Source organism: Periophthalmus magnuspinnatus, chromosome 5, assembly GCF_009829125.3.
Source record: "Periophthalmus magnuspinnatus isolate fPerMag1 chromosome 5, fPerMag1.2.pri, whole genome shotgun sequence".
NCBI lineage: Eukaryota > Metazoa > Chordata > Actinopteri > Gobiiformes > Gobiidae > Periophthalmus > Periophthalmus magnuspinnatus.
The window spans coordinates 33,400,659-33,422,488 of record NC_047130.1 but is presented as its reverse complement, the minus strand read 5'-3'; the positions used below and the strand labels follow the sequence as shown (position 1 = coordinate 33,422,488).

At 39.5% G+C, this 21,830-nt stretch overlaps 2 protein-coding genes across 2 annotated transcripts; both read left to right on the top strand.

Annotated features, from left to right (window-relative positions):
- Window positions 1-667: 667 nt before the first annotated feature.
- Window positions 668-2,318, top strand: LOC117371681 (potassium voltage-gated channel subfamily A member 3-like). The gene has a single exon (XM_033967380.2). The coding sequence runs from the start codon at window positions 677-679 to the stop codon at window positions 2,192-2,194; it is 1,518 nt and encodes a 505-aa protein (XP_033823271.1). The 5' UTR covers window positions 668-676; the 3' UTR covers window positions 2,195-2,318.
- Window positions 2,319-12,652: 10,334 nt separating this feature from the next.
- On the top strand, window positions 12,653-18,956 carry LOC117371444 (potassium voltage-gated channel subfamily A member 2). The gene is made up of 2 exons (XM_033967132.2): window positions 12,653-12,784; window positions 13,577-18,956. The coding sequence occupies exon 2, from the start codon at window positions 13,714-13,716 to the stop codon at window positions 15,208-15,210; it is 1,497 nt and encodes a 498-aa protein (XP_033823023.1). The 5' UTR covers window positions 12,653-12,784; window positions 13,577-13,713; the 3' UTR covers window positions 15,211-18,956.
- The last annotated feature ends 2,874 nt before the right edge of the window (window positions 18,957-21,830 follow it).

Here is a 21,830-nt window from a genome sequence, read left to right as displayed (position 1 = left end):
CAGTGCTTTTGTTGTGTTTGTGAGAAAGAGAGAGCTCACTTTGAGCCACACTTGATCCTGCCTGCAAGGCTTGTTTTCAGCACCATGGAGAGCAGCAACACCCCCAACAAACAACTCTCTGCGCATGCAAAAGTAGAGTGTTTCACGCTTCCACTGGGATTTTTGCTGTTCACAGCCTGAAACGTGCATCATGTGAAGCAGCAATTGCTGCAAGGCAATTATTTTGCCGTATCAACTGCATAGACGACACGAGTGAGACTGATGAAGGAATTGGGGTCTATAAATCCAAACGCGGAAGGTGCCAAAAAGATTCGAAGCGAATAATAAAATCCGGAGACAAACGCCCCTTGTCTCTTTATTATGTTAGACGTGTTGAGCAGGGAGCTCAGTGTCAGCCCAGAATCAAACAGGTGTTTATGTTGTTCTCCTGAAGCAGAGCGCGTTGTGTGAGGGGTTCATTTCCTATTGGGTGGCTGTTGCTGGACGTATGTCAGACATATGCACGTCGTGGGCGGGTGTCCGCGTGTTTGTTAAAAACTGAAGGCAGGGGGAGTGCAACGCTTCGGATCGTGCAGCCACAGATAGGTGGATGGTGGAGATGTGAGCGCAGCGGCGCACGGCGCTCCAAAGCGGTTGGGCTTTGGCTGGGCCCCTTCGGACTCTACAAACCACCTGTATGGACCAACACTCCTCCAGTGGAATCCACTCACCCTTGTCCAGCAGACATAGGGGCAACAGCACGACGCGCGGCTGGGGTGATGAGGCGGAGCGGTGCGTCATGACGGCGGACAACATGTTGGAGGACCTGCCCGTGGAGCGGCACGAGCACGGGCGCCAGGGATGCTGCGAGAGAGTAGTTATCAACATCTCGGGCTTACGGTTTGAGACACAACTCAAAACTTTTAACCAGTTCCCAGACACGCTCCTTGGGGACCCGAGGAAGAGGATGCGATACTTTGATCCGTTGCGGAATGAGTACTTTTTTGATAGAAACAGACCAAGCTTTGATGCCATACTGTACTACTATCAGTCTGGAGGACGCATCCGCAGACCCGTCAACGTGCCCATTGATATATTCTCTGAGGAAATCAGGTTTTACCAACTTGGAGAAGAGGCCATGGAAAAATTCCGCGATGACGAGGGCTTCATTAAAGAGGAAGAGCGAATACTCCCAAAGAATGATTTCCAAAAACAGGTTTGGCTCCTCTTTGAGTATCCCGAGAGTTCAGGACCGGCTAGGGGTATAGCCATCGTATCGGTGCTCGTCATCCTGATTTCCATTGTCATTTTCTGTATGGAAACCCTACCAGAGTTCAGGGACGAGAGGGAGCAAGCCACAGTGGCCCCAGTTATAAATGGCACGTCTACTTCTGGCCCCAATCCATTTACAGATCCTTTCTTTGTGATTGAGACTCTCTGCATTATCTGGTTCTCCTTTGAACTACTGGTCAGGTTTTTCGCCTGCCCTAGTAAGGCGACTTTCTCAAAAAACATCATGAATATCATAGACATTGTAGCCATTATCCCATACTTTATCACACTTGGGACGGAACTGGCCGAGACGCAGACAAATGGAGGGCAACAGGCAATGTCTCTGGCCATTCTGAGAGTTATCAGACTGGTTAGAGTCTTTCGTATTTTTAAGCTCTCACGACACTCTAAAGGCCTGCAGATTTTGGGGCAGACACTCAAAGCGAGCATGAGGGAACTGGGCTTGCTCATATTCTTTCTTTTTATTGGAGTTATTTTATTTTCCAGCGCTGTTTACTTTGCAGAAGCAGACGACCCAACATCCAGCTTCACGAGCATCCCAGACGCGTTTTGGTGGGCAGTGGTCACCATGACTACTGTGGGATACGGAGACATGCACCCTGTGACTATCGGGGGGAAAATTGTGGGTTCTTTGTGCGCAATAGCCGGCGTCCTGACCATCGCCTTACCCGTGCCTGTGATTGTGTCCAACTTCAACTACTTCTACCACCGAGAGACGGACGGAGAAGAGCAGCCGCAGTACAAGCACTCTACCAGTTGCGAGCATCTCCCCCCCGGGGAGCTGAGGGGGTCGTGCAGCTCCTCATCTCTCAGCAAATCGGACTACATGGTGATAGAGGAGGGCACGTTCAAGCAGTCAAACTACAGTACAGAGAACACACAGAACTGCGTTAACATCAAGAAAATATTCACAGACGTGTAAAATATTTGTGGAGCATGACATCTAGTAGCTATAATAATATTTTTTATATAATCTAGAGTAATGTGTACGTCCATATCTGTGGCTGACACCTGCCTAAATGTCATCTTAACAAGTCATTTTTATCCAGAACAAACCAAAAGAAAATAACTCCTTATTTTTCTAACAATGAAGTGTTAATATATCCTGGTCTAGAGGAGTCTGCAGGCCAGGTTAGTATTCATATATTGTGAAAGTATTCATTATGGGAGGATATATTCTTCTTTACTGTAAAACGACGCGAAACTTTTGTTTGTTGAAAGTCACTTGTCATGCCAGTATGAAACACTCGAAGTTTTATAGGCAACCAGTTCCTCTTTTCACCAACAGATGGAGTCAGTGACACACAGTTGGGAGCGTTGTATGATCTTTTTTTGTAGTATTTTATTACAGTTATTCAATCTTCAAATTTAACAGCATCAGTGACTGTTTTTTGCAGATGTAGCACGTTTGAACAATTTCACTTCAAGCGACCATTCTATTTAACTCCAATACTAGTGGCTGATAAGACTGGATGATGGATAGAAGTAGAATACCATTTGTCTTATATTTGCACTACAATTGATATGCAAGGGCTTATTCTTACACTTTGTATGACCGGAGAACTTATTATTTTAATTATTATTTAGTTTTTTTTAAATGCAAAACATTTGTATTGCTCCATCTGGTGGTGAAAATACTTTTGGCACGTTTCATTTTTATTATTACCGAGTTATTCTGTAGTTGTGAATTAGTGGCTTGTTAAGGAAAATATTTCAGCAGAGTGTAATAGTGTCACATGTTGCCTACATATCTTGATGTTACTGCGGAAGTAGTTGGTGTTTCTGGTTGGGATACCCTTGTAGCCTATAATATACTGCATCTAACTGCCAATCAAGACGTCTTGTGCTTCGTAGGACGGCGAGTTTCAGTGTCGAGTGTCAGTGTCCTTAATTGACTGTGATACTTTATAGCCAAATACCTATGTGGGTTATATTTCTCATAACCTGTTGTCTTGTTGTCAATATTCTTCAGGTATCTACACTGTTCTATATGCAAATGCCTATCATGAGTGGAACTTTTCGTAAATTGTATTTTTATTCAGATCTGCCTCATAGCCTATATAAAATAAAAAGGAAAAAGCAATGACTGAATATCTATGTTGTGTGTTGAAATTATGTTTGAGGTCATGTGTAAAACAAGGGCGAGCATGTGCCATGTCCCGCCTTTCTCTAGCTGAACCCGCCCGTTGATACAGTCTCCATGACAACGGTAGTTTCCCAGGTAACCCCCTCCAATGTTGCCATGGTGGTGATGTGTTGCTTTTTCACAAAGACTTTCCAACTGTGGTTCATTATCACCTCTTTGTCCTCCGAGGCCTGAAAAGAGCAACAATATGTATTTGGATATCAAGCAACATCTCCGAAAGCCAATCAAATCAATTACTTAAGATAAAGTCCATGGCCAACGACCTCAAATTTGTGATAAAAACGTGTAGTGTATTGCAGATACACTGTGGTTTATCTGCTAACTCCACGCCACTGTGCTGCCTTGTGAAAGAGTCCCAGCTGCTCCTTTACTTGTGACCCATTCCCTGACTTGGCGTGCCAACTGGCCTAACATGATCTATCTTTCTTCTTCTCACATTGAATTAGCACGTGTGTTTTTCAGAAGGGCTAATTTTATGGCACATTATTTATAAGCCTCCTTCGAATTCAGACATGAAGCATCAATGTAATACAAGTGTGTAAGACAGGTCGCAATGCTTCTATTGTTGTCATACTGTTATTGTGTGAATACATACATTAGTCATTATAGCTAAACCGACATTAATGACAGTTTATGATGCCATTCTAATTTTGTTTTGGCTTACTCAGGCCTACTGTATGTGTCTATTCTAAAACAGATAACTTACTACTGCCCTCTAGTGGGTCAACACTAATATTACTGGCACTACTCCTGCCTACTTCAAACATATGACAGGTGACGCATGATACTAGAAATGATTTAGATGGTTGCACAGCAAACTAATGGAATGATTCATCTGTCTTCCTGTCAGTGAATCAGCCTGTCAGCCGTAATCTCTGATCTTGGACCGTATAGCTACATAAGTAAGTATTTATCTATGATGAAGAATTATTTTGAATAATCATCTATTCAAATGAGTTGGATTGTGTCAGAAGTGTCATCACAGTATAAATGCTTAGATTATGCAATATTCAAAGTTCTTATTATAGGTCAGACTATCTAATCATTGTGAAATACTGAAAAAATACTCCCATGACTTTCTGATCGATTTTGTTCAGACTATAGCGGCACAAATACCTTTTTCTTTCATACTATTTGTGAAGTTTGAATGTTACTGTCAAGGTATTTGATATTTTTAGCAGTCTTTTGAACAGTGTAGTTACTTTGTATGTTATGTATAGGGCAACAAAGTGAAACTTTGTTAAGCCAATGTCTAGTCCATGTTTTTTTTAGACTATGGGGGAGAATTTTAGACTATAGAGGGCCACCATAGTCTATTCTATTAATGGGAATCACTCCTTAATTAAAAATATGTAAATGTATGATTTAGTGGGAGAAATGTGAGTACATTGGGCCAGATCCATCACAAACCTCTTAATGACCTGAATTGTTGTAGTGCAAATGGCCGTGAGAGCTCTGTCTTCTAGGTTGAACACCTGAAACCCAGGTGTTCTGTTTAAAACCTGCTGACTGGCTTTGTTCTCTCAGTGTCCCAGTGTAGAACTGAAACTTCCTCAGTGTATTTATAACCAAGGAACGCACAACATGGCTGCATGGTTCCCAATGTCATTTATCACAGACTGCAACAAGGACACTGTGGTTCAGCCTATCTTGTTCTGGTTTTCTAAACCCAAGAGAGGGATTTTAAAATGCAGGTTGTGCCATTATAAGAATTCTTTTTAAACAAAATTGCATGAAACCATAGAAGCTAACAGCTGTATTTTGAATGAAACAAACAAACAAACATGTCATTCTTTTCTTTTGGTGCTACTTTGTAGTACCCCCCATGTCATAAATGCTTTAAAAAAATGTAACATACAAAGCCACATGTTTCAACAAGTTACATTTGCAACAGCTGTGAGAAAGGCCATTTTGTTTGTGTGTAGTATAAATACAAACTTTAATTGCCATGTGCCATCAACAAATTAGCAAATTTAAAATGTTATACTCTAGGGGCAGAGAATAATATGGCATAAAATGAATTCTAGACTTCATTACATTTCATTTCCTCAGGGCTATCTGTTTGTGAGAGTTCACACTTCATGGTGATTGGTTAAATCTGCTTGTCACTTACTCAGAGTGTGATAGAAGTAAATGGAAGTAATGGGTGAGGAAAAGTAGACATGTGATAGAGCATAGTGTTGCATTAAACAGAAAGGCAGACTATTATCCTCCTGAATACTATTGTGTTAATGTCACAAGCCATCTCATAAACCTTGTTCTTGCAGTGCACATCTCAGAGCCTTTGTTTCTTGACTATTTCTCAACTGTAAGATGGTCTCAGCTATTTAACTTTACTTCACGCTGTTCTGGGATCCTTCTCATTAACAGGGAAGTATTGACATGAACTGCACACAGTGACTGCACACCGTGACTGTACACAGTGACTGTACACAGGGACTGCACGGGCTTCAAAGGACAAATACTTTCACAAATGCTTACAGTAAACAAGATAATACAAGCAAACACTGCCCTAGTGTTAGCTATGTTCAAGGCATTTTTAATCATTCACAGTATGGAACAGATATTTTTTTTATAACCAGAACCTTTTAAAGTGATCTGATCCAAGCTTCTCCCTGCACATTATCATTATATTGTCCTTAAGCAAAGCACTAAGCCCATCTTGTGCATGTATAAATGTGACGTTTGTGTCAAGGCCTGTTGTAGCCTTTATTTATTTGTACTACTACTACTCATCCTCATCATCATAATTATGCAATAATTCTGTAGCATTAAAACTACCCAATTAATTATTATTTATTAATTAATTATTAATAATTATTTTAAAGATTAGTATAGTATTGAATAGTTACCCAGTGATACTGCCCATTTTGCAAATTTACACTGATGATAATTGAACATTATATGGGTTTTGCCCCAAAACTATAAATAGAGAATACAAGACACATTGCCATTCTTTCTGTTGGTGTCATTCATCCATCTGTTCTTTTGAGAATGTGTAATGTGAATAGCCCCCACTCCGGGGGCTATTCATAAAGTTCACTCCTCTGGATCACGACTCAGTGTGCCGTGCTTTCACTTGCACAAAGGACAGCCCCAAAAGCATGTCAAAGGAAGCATATATCCCTCCCCCACAGTCACGCATACTCAAGAATTCTGCAAAACTGTATATGTAACCAGATCATATGCTTGGCGACAATTGTCCATAGACGGAAATATATTTAACTGACATTTATTTTTACTTCCACCTTGAAGGTGTCCTTGCTTTGTTGTAAGCCTAACAACAATGAAGAAAATGGATGTTGAAGTTTTAAGATTGACCATGCTTCTTCAACCAAAAAAATGTTTTAAAAGTTTTCATTTGGGATTTTAAAAGAACAATTTGAAGAAAAACTTTTTTTTTTTTTCATGAAATACATGGATGTTTATGGATATCATCTAATTTGAGACTTAATTTTGAAGTTATATTGAACTTATTAACTACACAGTTGATCATAAACCTGTAAAAAGTGCTTTGTCATCTTATATCTTATCCTATGAGATTGCAGAAGCCCGGAAGACACTTGATGCCTATGTCCCTCCCACAGCCTCCTCAAGAGACAGTCTCCGTAGCAACTATCCCGAGTTGGGCAGACGGTGCACTTACAGTACTGACTGCTGAGTGAGAAATTTCAGTGCTACTGTGTGTCTTGAAGGACAGGCTGCTGCTGTTGGAGCTCATGACTGCGGTAATCTCAGAAACCCCCTGTTACATGTGTCAGGTGTGCAGTGAGTCACAGGTCCAGTGCCGACTGCGTATCCACTCCTGAGTCATGCACCATCATTAAGTATTACATTATTATTTTAATATTGTTTGTCCACTCCTCTCATGACCATGTAGCTTGATTTAGTGTACTTGGTATTTGTAAAATAACCTTCTTACAGATGCCTTGAAAATCCCTGTTTCACGTACTACATTGTACAATACTGCATAAGGATATCCCTGCAACAGTGACAGGGATTCACAGTGACTGACTCAGTCCTTCCCTTCAGCACCAGCATGGCACACTGCATAGAATGCAGTGAAGACAGTGTTTGTTAGGTTGTTGCTCTGTGTAAAATGACAAATGAGTGGTAACCTTTTGTTCAAAGCTTTGCTGTTGGTCTGTGACAACTATAAATGAATTAATAAACAACTAGTTTGAATCATATTCAGTCTTGACTTTCATTCTGTGGTCAATATCAGTAGTATTAAGTGAAAACCCTCAAAAAATTGAAATGTCAGAGGAAAAGCTGCCATCTGTTGTTAGCCTGGGTGACCTAGTCTTATTGTATTCTCACACTAGATTGCAAAAGTATCCATCTCCCTGGAACTTTTTCACATATTATAAGAAAATGCATTTAAATTTGTGGTTGTGACATGTCACAACCACAAATTTAAATGCATTTTCTTAGCATTTTATGTGAATGAGCAACACAAAATGGAAGTGAAGTGGAAGGAAATATTTTACAAGATTTCAAAAGTACAGCATGCAAAAGTATTCAGCCCCCTTTTTCTTGAATGCAAACAATTGCTTTTAGAAGATGCCTGATGATTTTGGAAAGATTGGATGTTGACCTATTGACTAAAAAGAGTCCACCTGTGTGTAATCTTAAATGCAGCTGTGCTGTGAAGGCCACAGAGGTTTGTTAAGAGAGTGTTGGGGAGCAAACCATAAAATGCAGTCAAACAGGTCAGAGAAGAAGTTGTAGTGAACTTTAACATGGGGTTGGATCTAAAAAGATTTCCCAAGCGTTGAACTTCTCAAGGAGCACTGTTCAATCCATCATCAGGAAATGGAGTATGGCACAACTGCAAACCTACCCAGACATGGCCATCCACCAAAACTTACAGAACGGGACAATTATTAGTCGTGCACTACACAAATCTAGTCTTGGATGGAAGAGTGGTAAGAAGTAAGCCATTGTTGAAAACCAACCATAAGAGGTCTTGTTTACAGTTTGCTAGAAGTAATTTGGAGGACACTGCAAACATGTGGCAGAAGGTGCTTTTTGGAACTTTTTGGCCTAAAAGCAAAACGCTAAGTGTAGAGGAAAACTAACACTGCACATCACTCTGAACACACTATCCCCACAGTCAAACATAGTGGTGGCAGCATCATGCTGTGGGGGTGCTGTTCTTCAGCTGGAACAGGGAAGCTGTCAATTTGTGGTTGTGACTTCACAAAATCTGAAAATGTTCCAGGGAGATGAATACTTTTGCAAGCCACTGTACATTACTTCTGTCTGATAATATGCTGACAGAAGAAGCCAAGTCAATTCTTTTTATTTATATAGCAAAATTAAACAACAAGTAACAAGTTGCACCAAAGTGCTTTACAACAAGAAACACCACTTGTAAAACAATAAAACAAATATATAATATATAAAATAGTACATGCAAAGATAGCTGAATACACAAAGATAAAATCTAAAGTCGTCAGCTTTAGAGAAATGCTTAAGGGCTGATAAATGCATTTTTAGGAGGGTTTTAAAATGAGGTAAGCTTGTTCTCAGATGAAGTGGGAGGGGCATTCAGGCTAGGAGCCACAACAGAGAAAGCTCGGCCTTGATTTTGAGGCAGGACGAGAACGAGTAAGTTAAGAGTTTGACCTGAGAGACCGAGTGGTAACATGTGGGGTTAAAAGATGAGTGATGCACTGAGGCGCAAGTGAATTGAGCAACAAATAATAACATTTTATAATCAGTTCTGTATAGAATGGGTAACTGTAACCTGTTGTGGAAGGATTTTGCAAGGCCTGAGTACAATGAGTTGTAGCAGTCCAGTTGAAAAAAGCTAGTTTTAACAACATTTGAAATTTGCTTCTCAAAGTTTAAAATTTAGTCCATAAAAACAAGGTCCTTTGTAGGGGCCCAAGGTCAGACGCAAGGGTATCAGTGTGAGGTCCAAATAGAATAACTTAAGTCTTATCTTCATCCAGCTGGAGGAAATTATTGGAAGTTCAGTTTTTTTCCAGGGGTGGACACTCCCTTATCTACTTTGACTGAGAGAGATCTTCCTATCAAATATCAGGTGAATTATTCTCAGACTGAGCCCAGCAACCCAACTACTTGCTGCAGGCATTTTAGGAGGACACAGTAGTCAATTATGTCAAGGGCTGTACTTAATTCCAGTAGAATTTACACTTCTTAGGATCTAGAATCAAGTGTGAGAAGGATATTGTAGACCTTTACTAGAGCAGATTTAGCACTATAATGCTCACGGAAACCAGACTGAAACTTGTCAAAGATATGTAACATGTTAACATAAGCTGAAATTTGAGAGAAAATATTTCTTCCAAAGTGTTTGCTACTGAAGGTAATTTGGGTATGGGCCTGTAGTTTGATACATCCTCAATGTCTAAACTGCCTAAACCACTCCTGTTTCTGGTGCGGTTCCTGGGACTACCCTCATCCTGCTGGGGTCCAATCTGACACCACTCTCCTATCCTCCATTTTCTCTCCACATCTTATATTTACCCATATTTTTATTTGTCCTTGATGGAGTCAGTGAAGGACAACCAGATCCAGCTGATTTGATAATACAGGTAAAAGCTGTTGGTTTCATTAATTGGCTTCCAATCTATAGGAATATTGCATGTCCTTTTTCAAGCCAGATCTTCAGAGCAGTGATGCCTCAATGAAACAAGAGGAAATTGTATATCTAGAGGAGATAGAAAGGAGTTAGTTTTCAGCATTGTATCATTGTGTTGATACAATGGGCCTGGGCCTATACACGCTAGTAATCTCATTTCTTGGGTTGAAGACTATTTGCACAGATAGTTTGGGACCTGTGTCTGCTGCAATGCAGTGAGAGTGAGAAATGACATACTCCAGACTCCATTGCACCTCAGGGACAAGCCTAAGCTACTTGTCTCCTGCTGGTAAAGCTATTCTGTATGAGGTTAACATTGATTTTGTTTTGCTTAATTATTTATATTATATTATATTATTTATATATATATATATATATATATATATATATATATATATATATATATATATATATATATCAGCTATCTTTGCATGTCAGCTATCTTTGCATGTACTATTTTATATATATATATATATATATATATATATATATATATATATATATATATATATATATATATATATATATATATATATATATATATATATACACACACACACACACACCCCCACACACACACACACACACACACACACACACACACACACACACACACACGCACAAAATAACAGGCACAGGTAGAAATGCAAGGTCCATAAAAGCCCCCATATTGCCTACAAAACCTTCTTGCCTTGAGGTCGAAGCATTAACCCAGTGGAACATTTATAATAGCTGTTACAGGCATGTGTTTTGTATATTAGCTACTTTGTGTGGGTGGCAAAAAAGTTTGCTCAAAGCAACTTTATTATGAAAGAGGGGCATGATTTTGTAATGATGTTGTGTTGTAAAAATTGTACACATTTACAGTGTTATTTTCTAAAAATATTTTATCAGTATAATTAAATGGCCTCAATTAAAGAGCTGGCTTATAAATCATGTGCTAAAAAGATAGAAAATGCTTAATTTTAATGCTCAGTTTGTCCTGCTTGAACAAATACTCAAAATCTACCTACAGAACAAAATGCATAAATTCAGTTCTCACACCCTTTGTGTTAGAAGCTCTTCCAAGACATGTTCTAGATCAATACTCCTGGGCCTGGAACAGACTTAACTTTGACTCTCTGCCAACCTCCACTCATTGTCACATCTATCAAAGCTCCATGCACATCTCAGACATTGCATGGAAGTAGGCGCTTTTAATTAAAAGGAGCCCGCTAATGCAAAGTGAATGAAGCTTCTTATCCAGTGGTGAAGGTTGTCTCATAAATAATGACTCTGCTGTCATGAGGAACCTGGGAAAGCCATTAAGAGACAGAGCCAATGTGTGTGTAGCAACGAGCCGGCACTCGGGCAAAAGGCCTGACGGGAGGAGAAACCTTGGCAGAAGAGACCATCCCGCTGGTGTTTCCCTCCCCAACACCTACCGTCTCTGTCTATTTCCTTCTGCCCTGGACAACAAGGGATTCCCAATGACCTCTAACCTATGGAGATCAGTGCTGCTCACTGCATCCATTTCTAGTAGCATTGGTCCTATCGGTAATAAGAAGAAGATGGCCCATTGATCAGTTGGCTCTTTGTTCTAAAGATAGCAAGACACCATAATGGGGGCTTGGCTCTATTTTAGAAGCTTGTGCTGGGAAGCATTATAAATATAATCCTTGGATAAACATATTTAAAGAGGAATACATCTGTATGAACTCAGTTTTTTGAAATTAAGATGTAAAATAGGTTGGTGGAATTGTACTGAAGAAGAGAGTTTTTCTGATTTGGTTTGACGTTAAATTATTGACTACATCTTATACTAATTTCACATTTTCAAGAGGCTTCAGGACTTTAAGGTGGATTTTGTGCCATTAGTATTTTTCCCATATACTGCTATCTTTATTAGGCTATATAAAGAATATAAACTGATTAAGCAGTCTTCATTTCAGCCTCTCCTTCCCCAGTTCCTCTTTGGTATGCAAAGCAATGCCCTACTGCAGGTCTGAATTTGTTATCCACTAGAGCACCATGGGCCCATGGCGTCTGGCCACAACAGCGGCTCTGCTGATGGGATACATCACGCAGAAAGAGCAGTGTGTGTCCGGTATTTGTGTCCGGTATGTGCGGTCTGTGTGATGTGTGCAAGGGGCTGTGGCTCAGTGAAATTGCATAATCTTCAAGCCCAATACGTTGGGCGATTCTTTCACGCATGTCGTTTTAAGTCAGCGTATAAGAACGCTGCTGCGCTCAAACCATTAGGACACACAGAAGTGAATGTTAGGACGCTCGGCGTATTAGACAGGCGTTTTAAGACGGGCGGGGAGGCGTTATCAAATGGATTTGGACGCGCAGTTATTACAAGTGGACAATAGGAACATTATTTGGAGACCGTATGGCTGCAGATGTTGTCGCGCTGGCGAAAAGTGAACAGGGGTGTCTTTCTGCTGATCCCAGCACCTTTGATTTTATTAGGTGACTGTGAGGCACCAGCAGTACCCCTGCGTTAGGGTCCCTCCCTCCTCCCGTTTTGCCCATCACCGAGACCATCCCAGTCTTCTGGAGACGGGGAGGGGAAAGTGAGGACACACCCGCACCTACTGTACCCGGCGTTTACGCGAAGATGCTGCAGACAACATGAGGTGAAGAGCATCGACTATCCCAAATTGGAAACATTTTTTCTTGCCTTGGAGACCAAAGAGCTGGTTACCGCAGTGTGTTTCTTGCCGTCGTTTTGCTAGTATTGCCTTTGGCTATCAGGAAAATGACTGTAGGTATGTTCAAATAAGCAATGTTTTGTGATCCCGATGTCTATGTTATGAACAGAGTGAATGGATATGTTGCTACAGAAACAATTTTACAGGACGGCCTTAAGATGTGCATTTGTTGGTGTTTTTCCGCATTCTACCAGCAGATTCAGTTGATGCAGAGATACAGTTTTTCTCTTGGAACCTATTTCCTTCTATGGATCAATTATTTATACATGTTTCTGAATATTTTAGATTCAGGCACCATTTCAAGACAGAAATTCACAAAGCTAGACCTGAAGTCATGCAATGTGATCCATTAATATATGCTTCTTGCTGCAGTCAATCTTGTAGCATCTTGATTTTTAAGCTGCAGCATTTTTATTAGCCTATATTCAGGACAGGATGCAGTCTGTGACTTTGCTGCCTACTGCATTGACCTGTTCATGCATGGCTTCCCTGCGAAAGGTAGTTTCATTAATTTTATTGTCCAATGCAGCAAGGTGTCCTCATTTTTTAACTTTAGTGAATGGAAATATTTCTTAGCCTCTTATTTTCATCTGCATAAGTATATACTCTATATGCAAGGTACTATATTGCTCACTTGCATATTAAGTAGACAAGAGCATTGAATGTATTTTTATCCTGGTTTACTCTTGGATTTTAGAAACTAAATTGCATATATCTGGTATGAGTGCAACTTTTTATTTTTATGTTGAGTTGTTTGCTGTTAATGTTTGAACTAAACCCCATCTGAATGACATAAGTACAAAGTGTTGTCTCTTTCTGACTCTGTCTCTCTATGTGCTCTAAATGCAGCCCAATCCTAGGTCTCATCCTGTGGTCGTCGGGTCTTTACGCTGAGCCCCCTCCCTTTCCTCCTGGCCCGTGCCTGCAGTTGTCCAGGCTGCAGGGCCCAGACTCACTGAAAGGTGCAGGCCTCCTCTTCCTGCAGAATGACTGTTGCCACGGGCGACCCCTCAGACGAGGCGGCCGCTCACCCGGGAAACCCCCAGGACTATGACCCTGAGGCAGACCATGAGTGCTGTGAAAGAGTGGTCATCAACATCTCAGGGCTGCGCTTTGAGACACAACTTAAAACTCTTTCACAGTTCCCAGAGACCCTGCTAGGAGACCCCAAAAAAAGAATGCGCTACTTTGATCCTCTGAGGAATGAGTACTTTTTTGACAGAAATAGACCCAGCTTCGACGCCATATTGTATTACTACCAGTCTGGAGGACGGCTACGTCGCCCTGTCAATGTCACACTTGATATTTTCTCGGAGGAGATTCGTTTTTATGAGCTGGGTGAGGAGGCCATAGAAATGTTCAGAGAAGATGAGGGATTCATTAAAGAGGAGGAACGACCTCTTCCTGATAATGAATTTCAGAGACAAGTGTGGTTACTGTTTGAATACCCAGAGAGCTCAGGTCCTGCCAGGATAATTGCCATAATCTCTGTCATGGTCATTCTAATATCAATTGTTAGTTTCTGTTTGGAAACCCTTCCCATTTTCCGGAATGATGAAGATGAAATGCATAAAACTCACTCTGAAGTTTTTTCACCTGAGACCAACACAACAATAATTAGCTACACGTCAACCTACTTCACAGACCCATTCTTTGTCTTAGAAACTCTTTGTATTATATGGTTCTCATTTGAATTTTTAGTACGCTTTTTTGCTTGCCCCAGCAAAGCAGGCTTTTTTGGAAACATAATGAACATTATTGACATTGTTGCTATCATTCCTTACTTCATCACTCTTGGCACAGAGTTAGCAGATAGGCCAGAGGATGGCCAGCCAGGTCAGCAAGCCATGTCTTTAGCCATTCTCAGGGTCATTCGTTTGGTGCGAGTCTTCAGAATTTTTAAACTTTCACGCCATTCCAAGGGGCTTCAAATCCTGGGCCAGACCCTCAAAGCCAGTATGAGAGAATTAGGTCTCCTCATTTTCTTCCTCTTCATTGGAGTCATCCTGTTCTCAAGTGCGGTGTACTTTGCAGAGGCAGATGAGCCAGAATCGCAGTTTGAAAGCATCCCAGATGCATTTTGGTGGGCTGTAGTGTCCATGACAACAGTTGGTTATGGTGACATGGTCCCAACTACAATCGGTGGCAAAATTGTTGGCTCCCTCTGTGCTATTGCAGGTGTGCTGACCATTGCCTTGCCCGTACCTGTCATTGTGTCCAACTTTAATTACTTTTATCATCGTGAGACAGAAGGAGAGGAACAAGCCCAGTTTCTGCAAGTGAATGTGCCCAAGACAGACTCCATCGAGGAGCTAAAGAAGAGCCGCAGCGGATCCACCATCAGTAAGTCTGACTATATGGAGATCCAGGAGGCTGTCAACAATAGTAATGAGGACTTTCAGGAGGAGAATCTCAAGACAGCCAACTGCACATTGGCCAATACAAACTATGTTAACATCACCAAAATGCTCACAGATGTGTAGTTTATTTCCTTACAAAGATGGAAAACCAGAAGTAAAGCAACTGGAAAGGAGCTTTGAGAGCCCCCTCATGCTTGAAGTATTCATGGCAATAGAAGATGTTGGAAGATGTTGTGGTTGATAGCGATAAAACATTACAAAGACCACGTGCACATTATGTTCATCCACTCTACTCTTTACAAGCTCCCCACCATCAATGGAGTTTTAAATATTACATTTTGCATGGTGTTGGCTTGTATTTGTTTGCTTCACAGGACAACAACAGGACAAAAATGTGCACAAAAACATAGTTCATAAAAATAATAGTTAGGAATTATCACTGAAATGATATATCTCAATCATCTTTGTGTCTCCAAGTCACTTTTCCCAAAACACACTAGTAGCTATTAGCACTTTCTGAAGAGCACTTTGTCTGTGCAACTACGTGCATCTTTCTAGAGTCAATAAAACCAAACTTTCTTATGCTACAACATCTCCAAATAAAAGGACAACTAAGCATAAAGCAAGCTCACTGCATTGCTTGCATGGCCCATGGGTGATTTGTAATGAGGCTGGTGGTTAAGTGCACCATGTTAATCAAGGATGAATGACAGCCACCGGCTTTGAGCTTGTGGTTTGACACCTTTTTATTAGCAAACATCAGTATCTGATGAATGACTAAGAATGGCCTTGACTGTATTCTTGTTTTTGTCAGACATGTACTGTATGTATTGCAATGCAAGCTTTCCCTTCATTCACCGAACTGGTCTTATTGCAGAGCTTTGAGGACAGCTTGAATGTTTCTTACAGTTTTGTTGTTGTTGTTTTTTTTTTTGTTTTTTTTTCACAGTTAAACATGCAGTGGTACTTATTCATAGAAATAGGTGGTTAACATACAGTAACTGTGAATCAGCTGATAGTCAATATGTAGATAACTGCTGTTAATAGTAAACACTAGTCAGTTATAGAAATTGCATGATGTTTTTATCTGAGACTTTCTACTAGTCTCTCAACTGCCACTAGTTTCATCGCACCTGTGTATATATGTCTTGACACTGCCTTCAATACAAATACACTTGAGAATGGCAAGAGGTTGATATGTAAACTGTATGTTAGAGGATTTTGGAAGGTATGATATTCAAATGGCTAAAGCCCATCTGGATGCAGTGTCTATGTCAATATCAATATAAACATTCCACATAGATATCATTGCCAGCTAAATATTTAAGAAAATATATTTAATTTTAATTACATAGAGAATTTATGTGCAGTCCTGCCTTTTCACAAGTTGGCACATGTCTTCACTATCTAAATAGGAACTTGAGGACTAATATAGAAGAAATGCTTTATCTGCCTTTATCTGGATTTTCGCTACCTTCACTACTGCATGAAAGCAAAGACATTCCTAGAAGCATGCATTTAATCGTAAATAAGAAGCCTCTAAGACAGTTATTGCAATAGATATGCTTATTTTCTATCTGCATATATAATATTGATGCAATAGAGAAGATACAAATAACACACATTCACCTTTTTAGAATAATAATAATATATCAGTAGGATAAAAAAAGAAACCTTATATGTTCCGTGTTATACATGCATCATTGTATGTATGGTTATTACTTTAGTCCTTAAAACATGCTTAGAGTGCCAAAGACACACTCTCAACCATGTATACATTAATAATTTCCTATTTATTGTAAATCCTAACCACATCCTCAATTTAGGCCAAACTATTATGTAAAATTACCAAATCTCTGTGATTAATTGTTTTTATTTCATCCCTAGTGCTACAAAACAGAGTTGTAAAGTTGAGGCATGACACCTGTATGTAAAAAAATACAAAAGAAGCCTTTGAATGGGTACTGGAAATAACATGTACTGTACTGCGGCATGTGGGGAAAATACCTTAAGTCTTTATTCTTGGCCACTCTGGCTAGCTAATGTGTATGTTGGTCTCATAGTAAATGCATAATGAGATAACTCTGCTGGCACAAAGTGCCATTTCTAAAGTGTCTCTTTCTGATTTACAAGTAAGAGTTGTATCATAGATTTTATTTTTTATTGAAATTTCAGAGTTTGTTGACTATAGTTTTGACAAAGACTGAAGGATTACTTGATTATAGTTATTTTAACCACAGCCCATGCAGTCTCTTTTAACCTTGACTTCCGCAATCTCCTTGTTTATTTGTAAACATACTGGCAGTGCCCCTCATGGACAATGATAGTTCCACTGACTTGTGCATGGACTTTTCTAATTCAGAGGAAACTAACTTGACTGTGAGTAAGGTAGTCAGTTGTCCATTATAGAGAACCCTAGAAAAAATAGTTTCAATCTAATTAAGAATTTCTTGTCTTTGCTCAACACTGCCAAGATAACATTTTAAGGCAGTTATGTGGATAACATATACTGTAGATTTTCTGTCTTCATTTTGCCCTCTTTCATTTTTAACCTTTAAGCAAAATGTTTCACGCTATGGCTGCCAATATGTGCTCAGGATGCCTCTTCCAACTGCCTGAGGCTTCTGAACATGTCCCTCTACCCGTTCTATAGCTTTCTTCTTGTTCCAACATTTTTATATAAATGTTTTATATTTATGTACATGACTAGAAGTGTCAGAGGTAAGCGTTGTTTAGCAATATTACTTTGAAGGACACAACATTATCACAATACTATAGCCTTGTGGAAGATTTGTTTTTGTGTGGGAAAAAGTGTCTTTTTTTTTTTTTTTTTTGCTGTTTCTGACATATTTTGACTTGTCTCTCTTTGATTCTATTTCAGATATTAAAGCACTTAATCAAATGCAATATATACTACAGCAAATTGGATTTTCAATCCACTGACCAACGTTTTGAAGTTTCACTATTTTTGCTTTGACTATAGCTGCACTTGTCGTTTGTGTTTCACGCTGATCTGATCTGATCCATAACACCTCAACGCATTATATGTTATGTTTTTAAATCATGGGCAGCATTAGTGATAACCCTCATTGTTATTATTATTATTTGAGTTTACCTCCAGCAAATGCCAGTGTAGCAACTCATTTCCTTCTGCTCTAAGCACAAGGTGAGTAGAGTGGTCCTCTGGAGATGTAATCTGTGAAGTGAAACACTGAAACATCTTGCTTTAACAAGGCTCCTTGCAGTCTCTTAAATCCCATGCCTCACCCACTGAGGTACCCACCAGCAATTGGTTTCATGAGAAGGGTGCCCCATGGTGAACATACACTGAGCGATCTATGCAGAATGACTTAAAAATGGTCTGAAAAAAAAAAAAGTTTTTCTTTCTTTGTTGTTTCATATCACTTACATTTTCGTCCATTGGATAGCCAATGTTGATCCACTGTGATGTTCTTTATGGTTAGCTTTTCATGGGAGGTTGAGTTTTGGGATTATGAGAGCTACACTGTCATCTTTATGTAAAAAAGAGAAGATAATGTGAAAGGGAAAGCAATGATCTATATGCAATCTGTATGCATGAATGTTTGAGAAAGAAGTTGTGTGGTTGTTCACTTCACTCTTGTCATTGTTGTGTCTGCCACTGAGGCCTGAACCATACATCTACATGGATACAGAATATGGATTTTCTTTCTATTAAATTAAATGTGAAAGATGTAAATAATAGCCAGTAAATGAGAAACAAGAACCTTATTCTCTGAAATGTATCTGAAAAATAGAAAAATGTTTCAGTATTGTCTGCACTTTACAAAAGGACAATCGATGGACAAGAGAAATAAAAATGCATTTAATTGTCTCAAATGCTCATATACTGATAAAGAAATATCAACAATGAAGCCAATAACTCATCAGAAATGTTGTGTTTTTATTGTGTGCCTATAACTGAGTTGTTGTTTTACCTAAATCAAATGTCTTCTTTATCACACTGCAAATGTTAGTGGCCTGTAGGCCTATAATGTTCATACTTTTATAAAAATGCATGGATTGATCATAGAGCACTGTTTTGGGGAATATAGCTTCTATTGAAGCATATAATGGTGTCAAAGAGAGCACACTCAGCACAATTGAAATCAATCAAAAGCAACAAACTGTTTATTTAATTGACACAGTCTTTCACCAGGTCTGGATATACAAATCAGCATTTTGTGTTTGTGCATTTTTTATGACAAATTATTAATTTACCTTTGCTTGTCCTCAAAACTAAAAAAAGAAGAAAAAAAAATACCAAAGGAACTGAAAAAGGTAATTTGATTTCTGACTACCCTTTACTATGTAAATAATTTCGGAATGAGAGACTCCAGGCCCTCTTTGAGACCACTGCCTTTTTCACACTCTTTATCAGGCCTGTGTCCACAGCATATGTTGCGAGCTGAGCATGTGGGGAGAGCAGCAGTCAGGGTCACTGCAGGTGCTGCTTGCTGTCGTCAGGGAGGACTGTTGTTTGTCAATGACAGTAACATGCTCACAGGAGCATGCTGGAGCTCCCCTTCTACCAACGTCTAATTAGAAATCTAGTATCTTGGGACCTGCTAATCCAAAGGTGCCCCGAATCAAGACCATGCCACATTAGTACGTTTTTTCTGCTCCACTCTTATTTAACCTGCTCTAATGATAAGGCAGTGAAAGGTAGGTGTCCTTACAAATAGATAGCCCTTCTGGTGGAGACTGTAACTGAATTATATTACCATTAAATAAACATGGTCAAGGCAAGTTCTGAAAATCGATTTTAGGTCTAGGATGTATTTTACAAACTTAGTACTTGGAGTTGTCTCCTTGTTATTGTCTAAAAAATCTAACAGGGCAGTGCCCTCTAGAGGTCAATCTGAAGAAATGACTTTCAAGCATACAGATGACTGGAATATTGTCATAGTGTTTGGTGTGTTGGTGAGTTTTTGCTCCTCTTTTTGTATTTTGTAGTTTTTTGTAATGTTATGTATAGTTGACAAGATGAATGGCGGCAACCCTTTCTTCTCAGACAAAATAGGACAATGTGCTCGCTGTTCCCTCTAGAGTCGTATGGCCAATCAATACTCTCATATTGTGTGATAGTGACATTGAATTTCTGGCAGTGTGCACATGCATACACACACAGGCACACACTCTCCACCGGCCCTCTGGGGTTGCAAATGGCCTCAGTTAAGGTCAGCCAACCATGCATGCCATCTCGTAGAGGACAGTGAACCTACCATTGTGAACAATCTACCAGAAAGATGCTTGGGAGCTCCAAAGCAGCTTGGGTGAACATGTAGTAATGGTCGAGACACACTATTGTGGTAACCTAATGGAAATCCTTTCTGAAATAATGACAATATGTTGAATAAACAAAGGGAGGTCAATTCCTGTACCAGTAGACACATGTTGTTGCTATACAACCAGCAGAACTGTGATTTTTTTGTACATACAATTAAACCAGTATTAACATTTACAATACTTAAAAATATCGCTGATGTTCAATATGTATCTAAAAAAGTAGATGGGCACATAATGTAAAAAAAAAAAGGAAAAATTGTGAATGAAGAGATCCTATACAATATAAACTTGTCTATTGTGATATAAAGACAAATGTATTAGAGTTTTCCCCATAGTCCATAACATAGCGTAAAAAATCCCTGGTACAGACCTGATGCCCGGCACATTAGCCACAAAAGCCCCACACAAACATAAAACATTGATGTGTGGCTGTTAAGTAAATGTTGATGAAAGTTGAAAATACAAAAGCACTGGTCACAAAGTCACTTTATGCTTAGCACCTCTTTCAAATGTAAAATACAGCTACTACTAACCTTTGAAATGTGAACTCCAATCCTTATAAAATTGCAGCATCCTTATTTGAGAAAATGCCATGTAACTCCATTATAATGTGTCCTTAATTGTGACAGAACTTTTGTGTGTAAAATAATGTAGGAATTCGACCTTTAATGCACATTTACATTTTTGCAATGTTGTTTTGTGGATCAGTTCGAAGATATTTTTAGGTAAATTAAAGGCAGTATTATGTTGTCCTATCTGACAGTGAGAGAATACTGGTTAGCATAGTGCATGAATGAAAGCGCAAAACGTAAATGTGGTTATAAAAAGTAATACTAATTATGCCATGACTGTGACTTGATATGGTAGGAGGTGGTGCGACTTTAGCTGTGGTTTCATATATCGTTACTGTGTTAGCAACTTGACATTTTTAATTTCAGAATCAGAATCCTTTTATTGCCATTGTTTGTGAATACAGTTCACAAACTAAGAACTTACTTCGGTGATAAAATGCAACATAAAACACACTGAATAAATACAAATACAAATAAGGGCATGCAAAAAGTTAAAAAATATATGCTTAAAAAATCAAATAAAATACTTAAAGGTAGAAAATATATACAACAGCAGCATCAGAACAACAGTGCAGACGTGACTTATTAAAGTGTCCAGTTCTGTGCAAATATTATAAAGTGTTCATGAGACAAACGACAGAGGGGAAGAAACTGTTCTTATGACGAGAGGCTCTGGTCCCAATGGACCGTAGCCTCCTGCCAGAGGGAAGTGGCTCAAATAGTCCATGTCCAGGGTGAGAAGTGTCAGCTGCTATACGGCCTGCTCGCCCCCGAGTCCTGGAGACGTACAGGTCCTGTAGAGATGGAAGGCTGCAGCCAATCATCACTCAGCAGAACGCACAATGTGCTGCAGTCTCTGTCTGT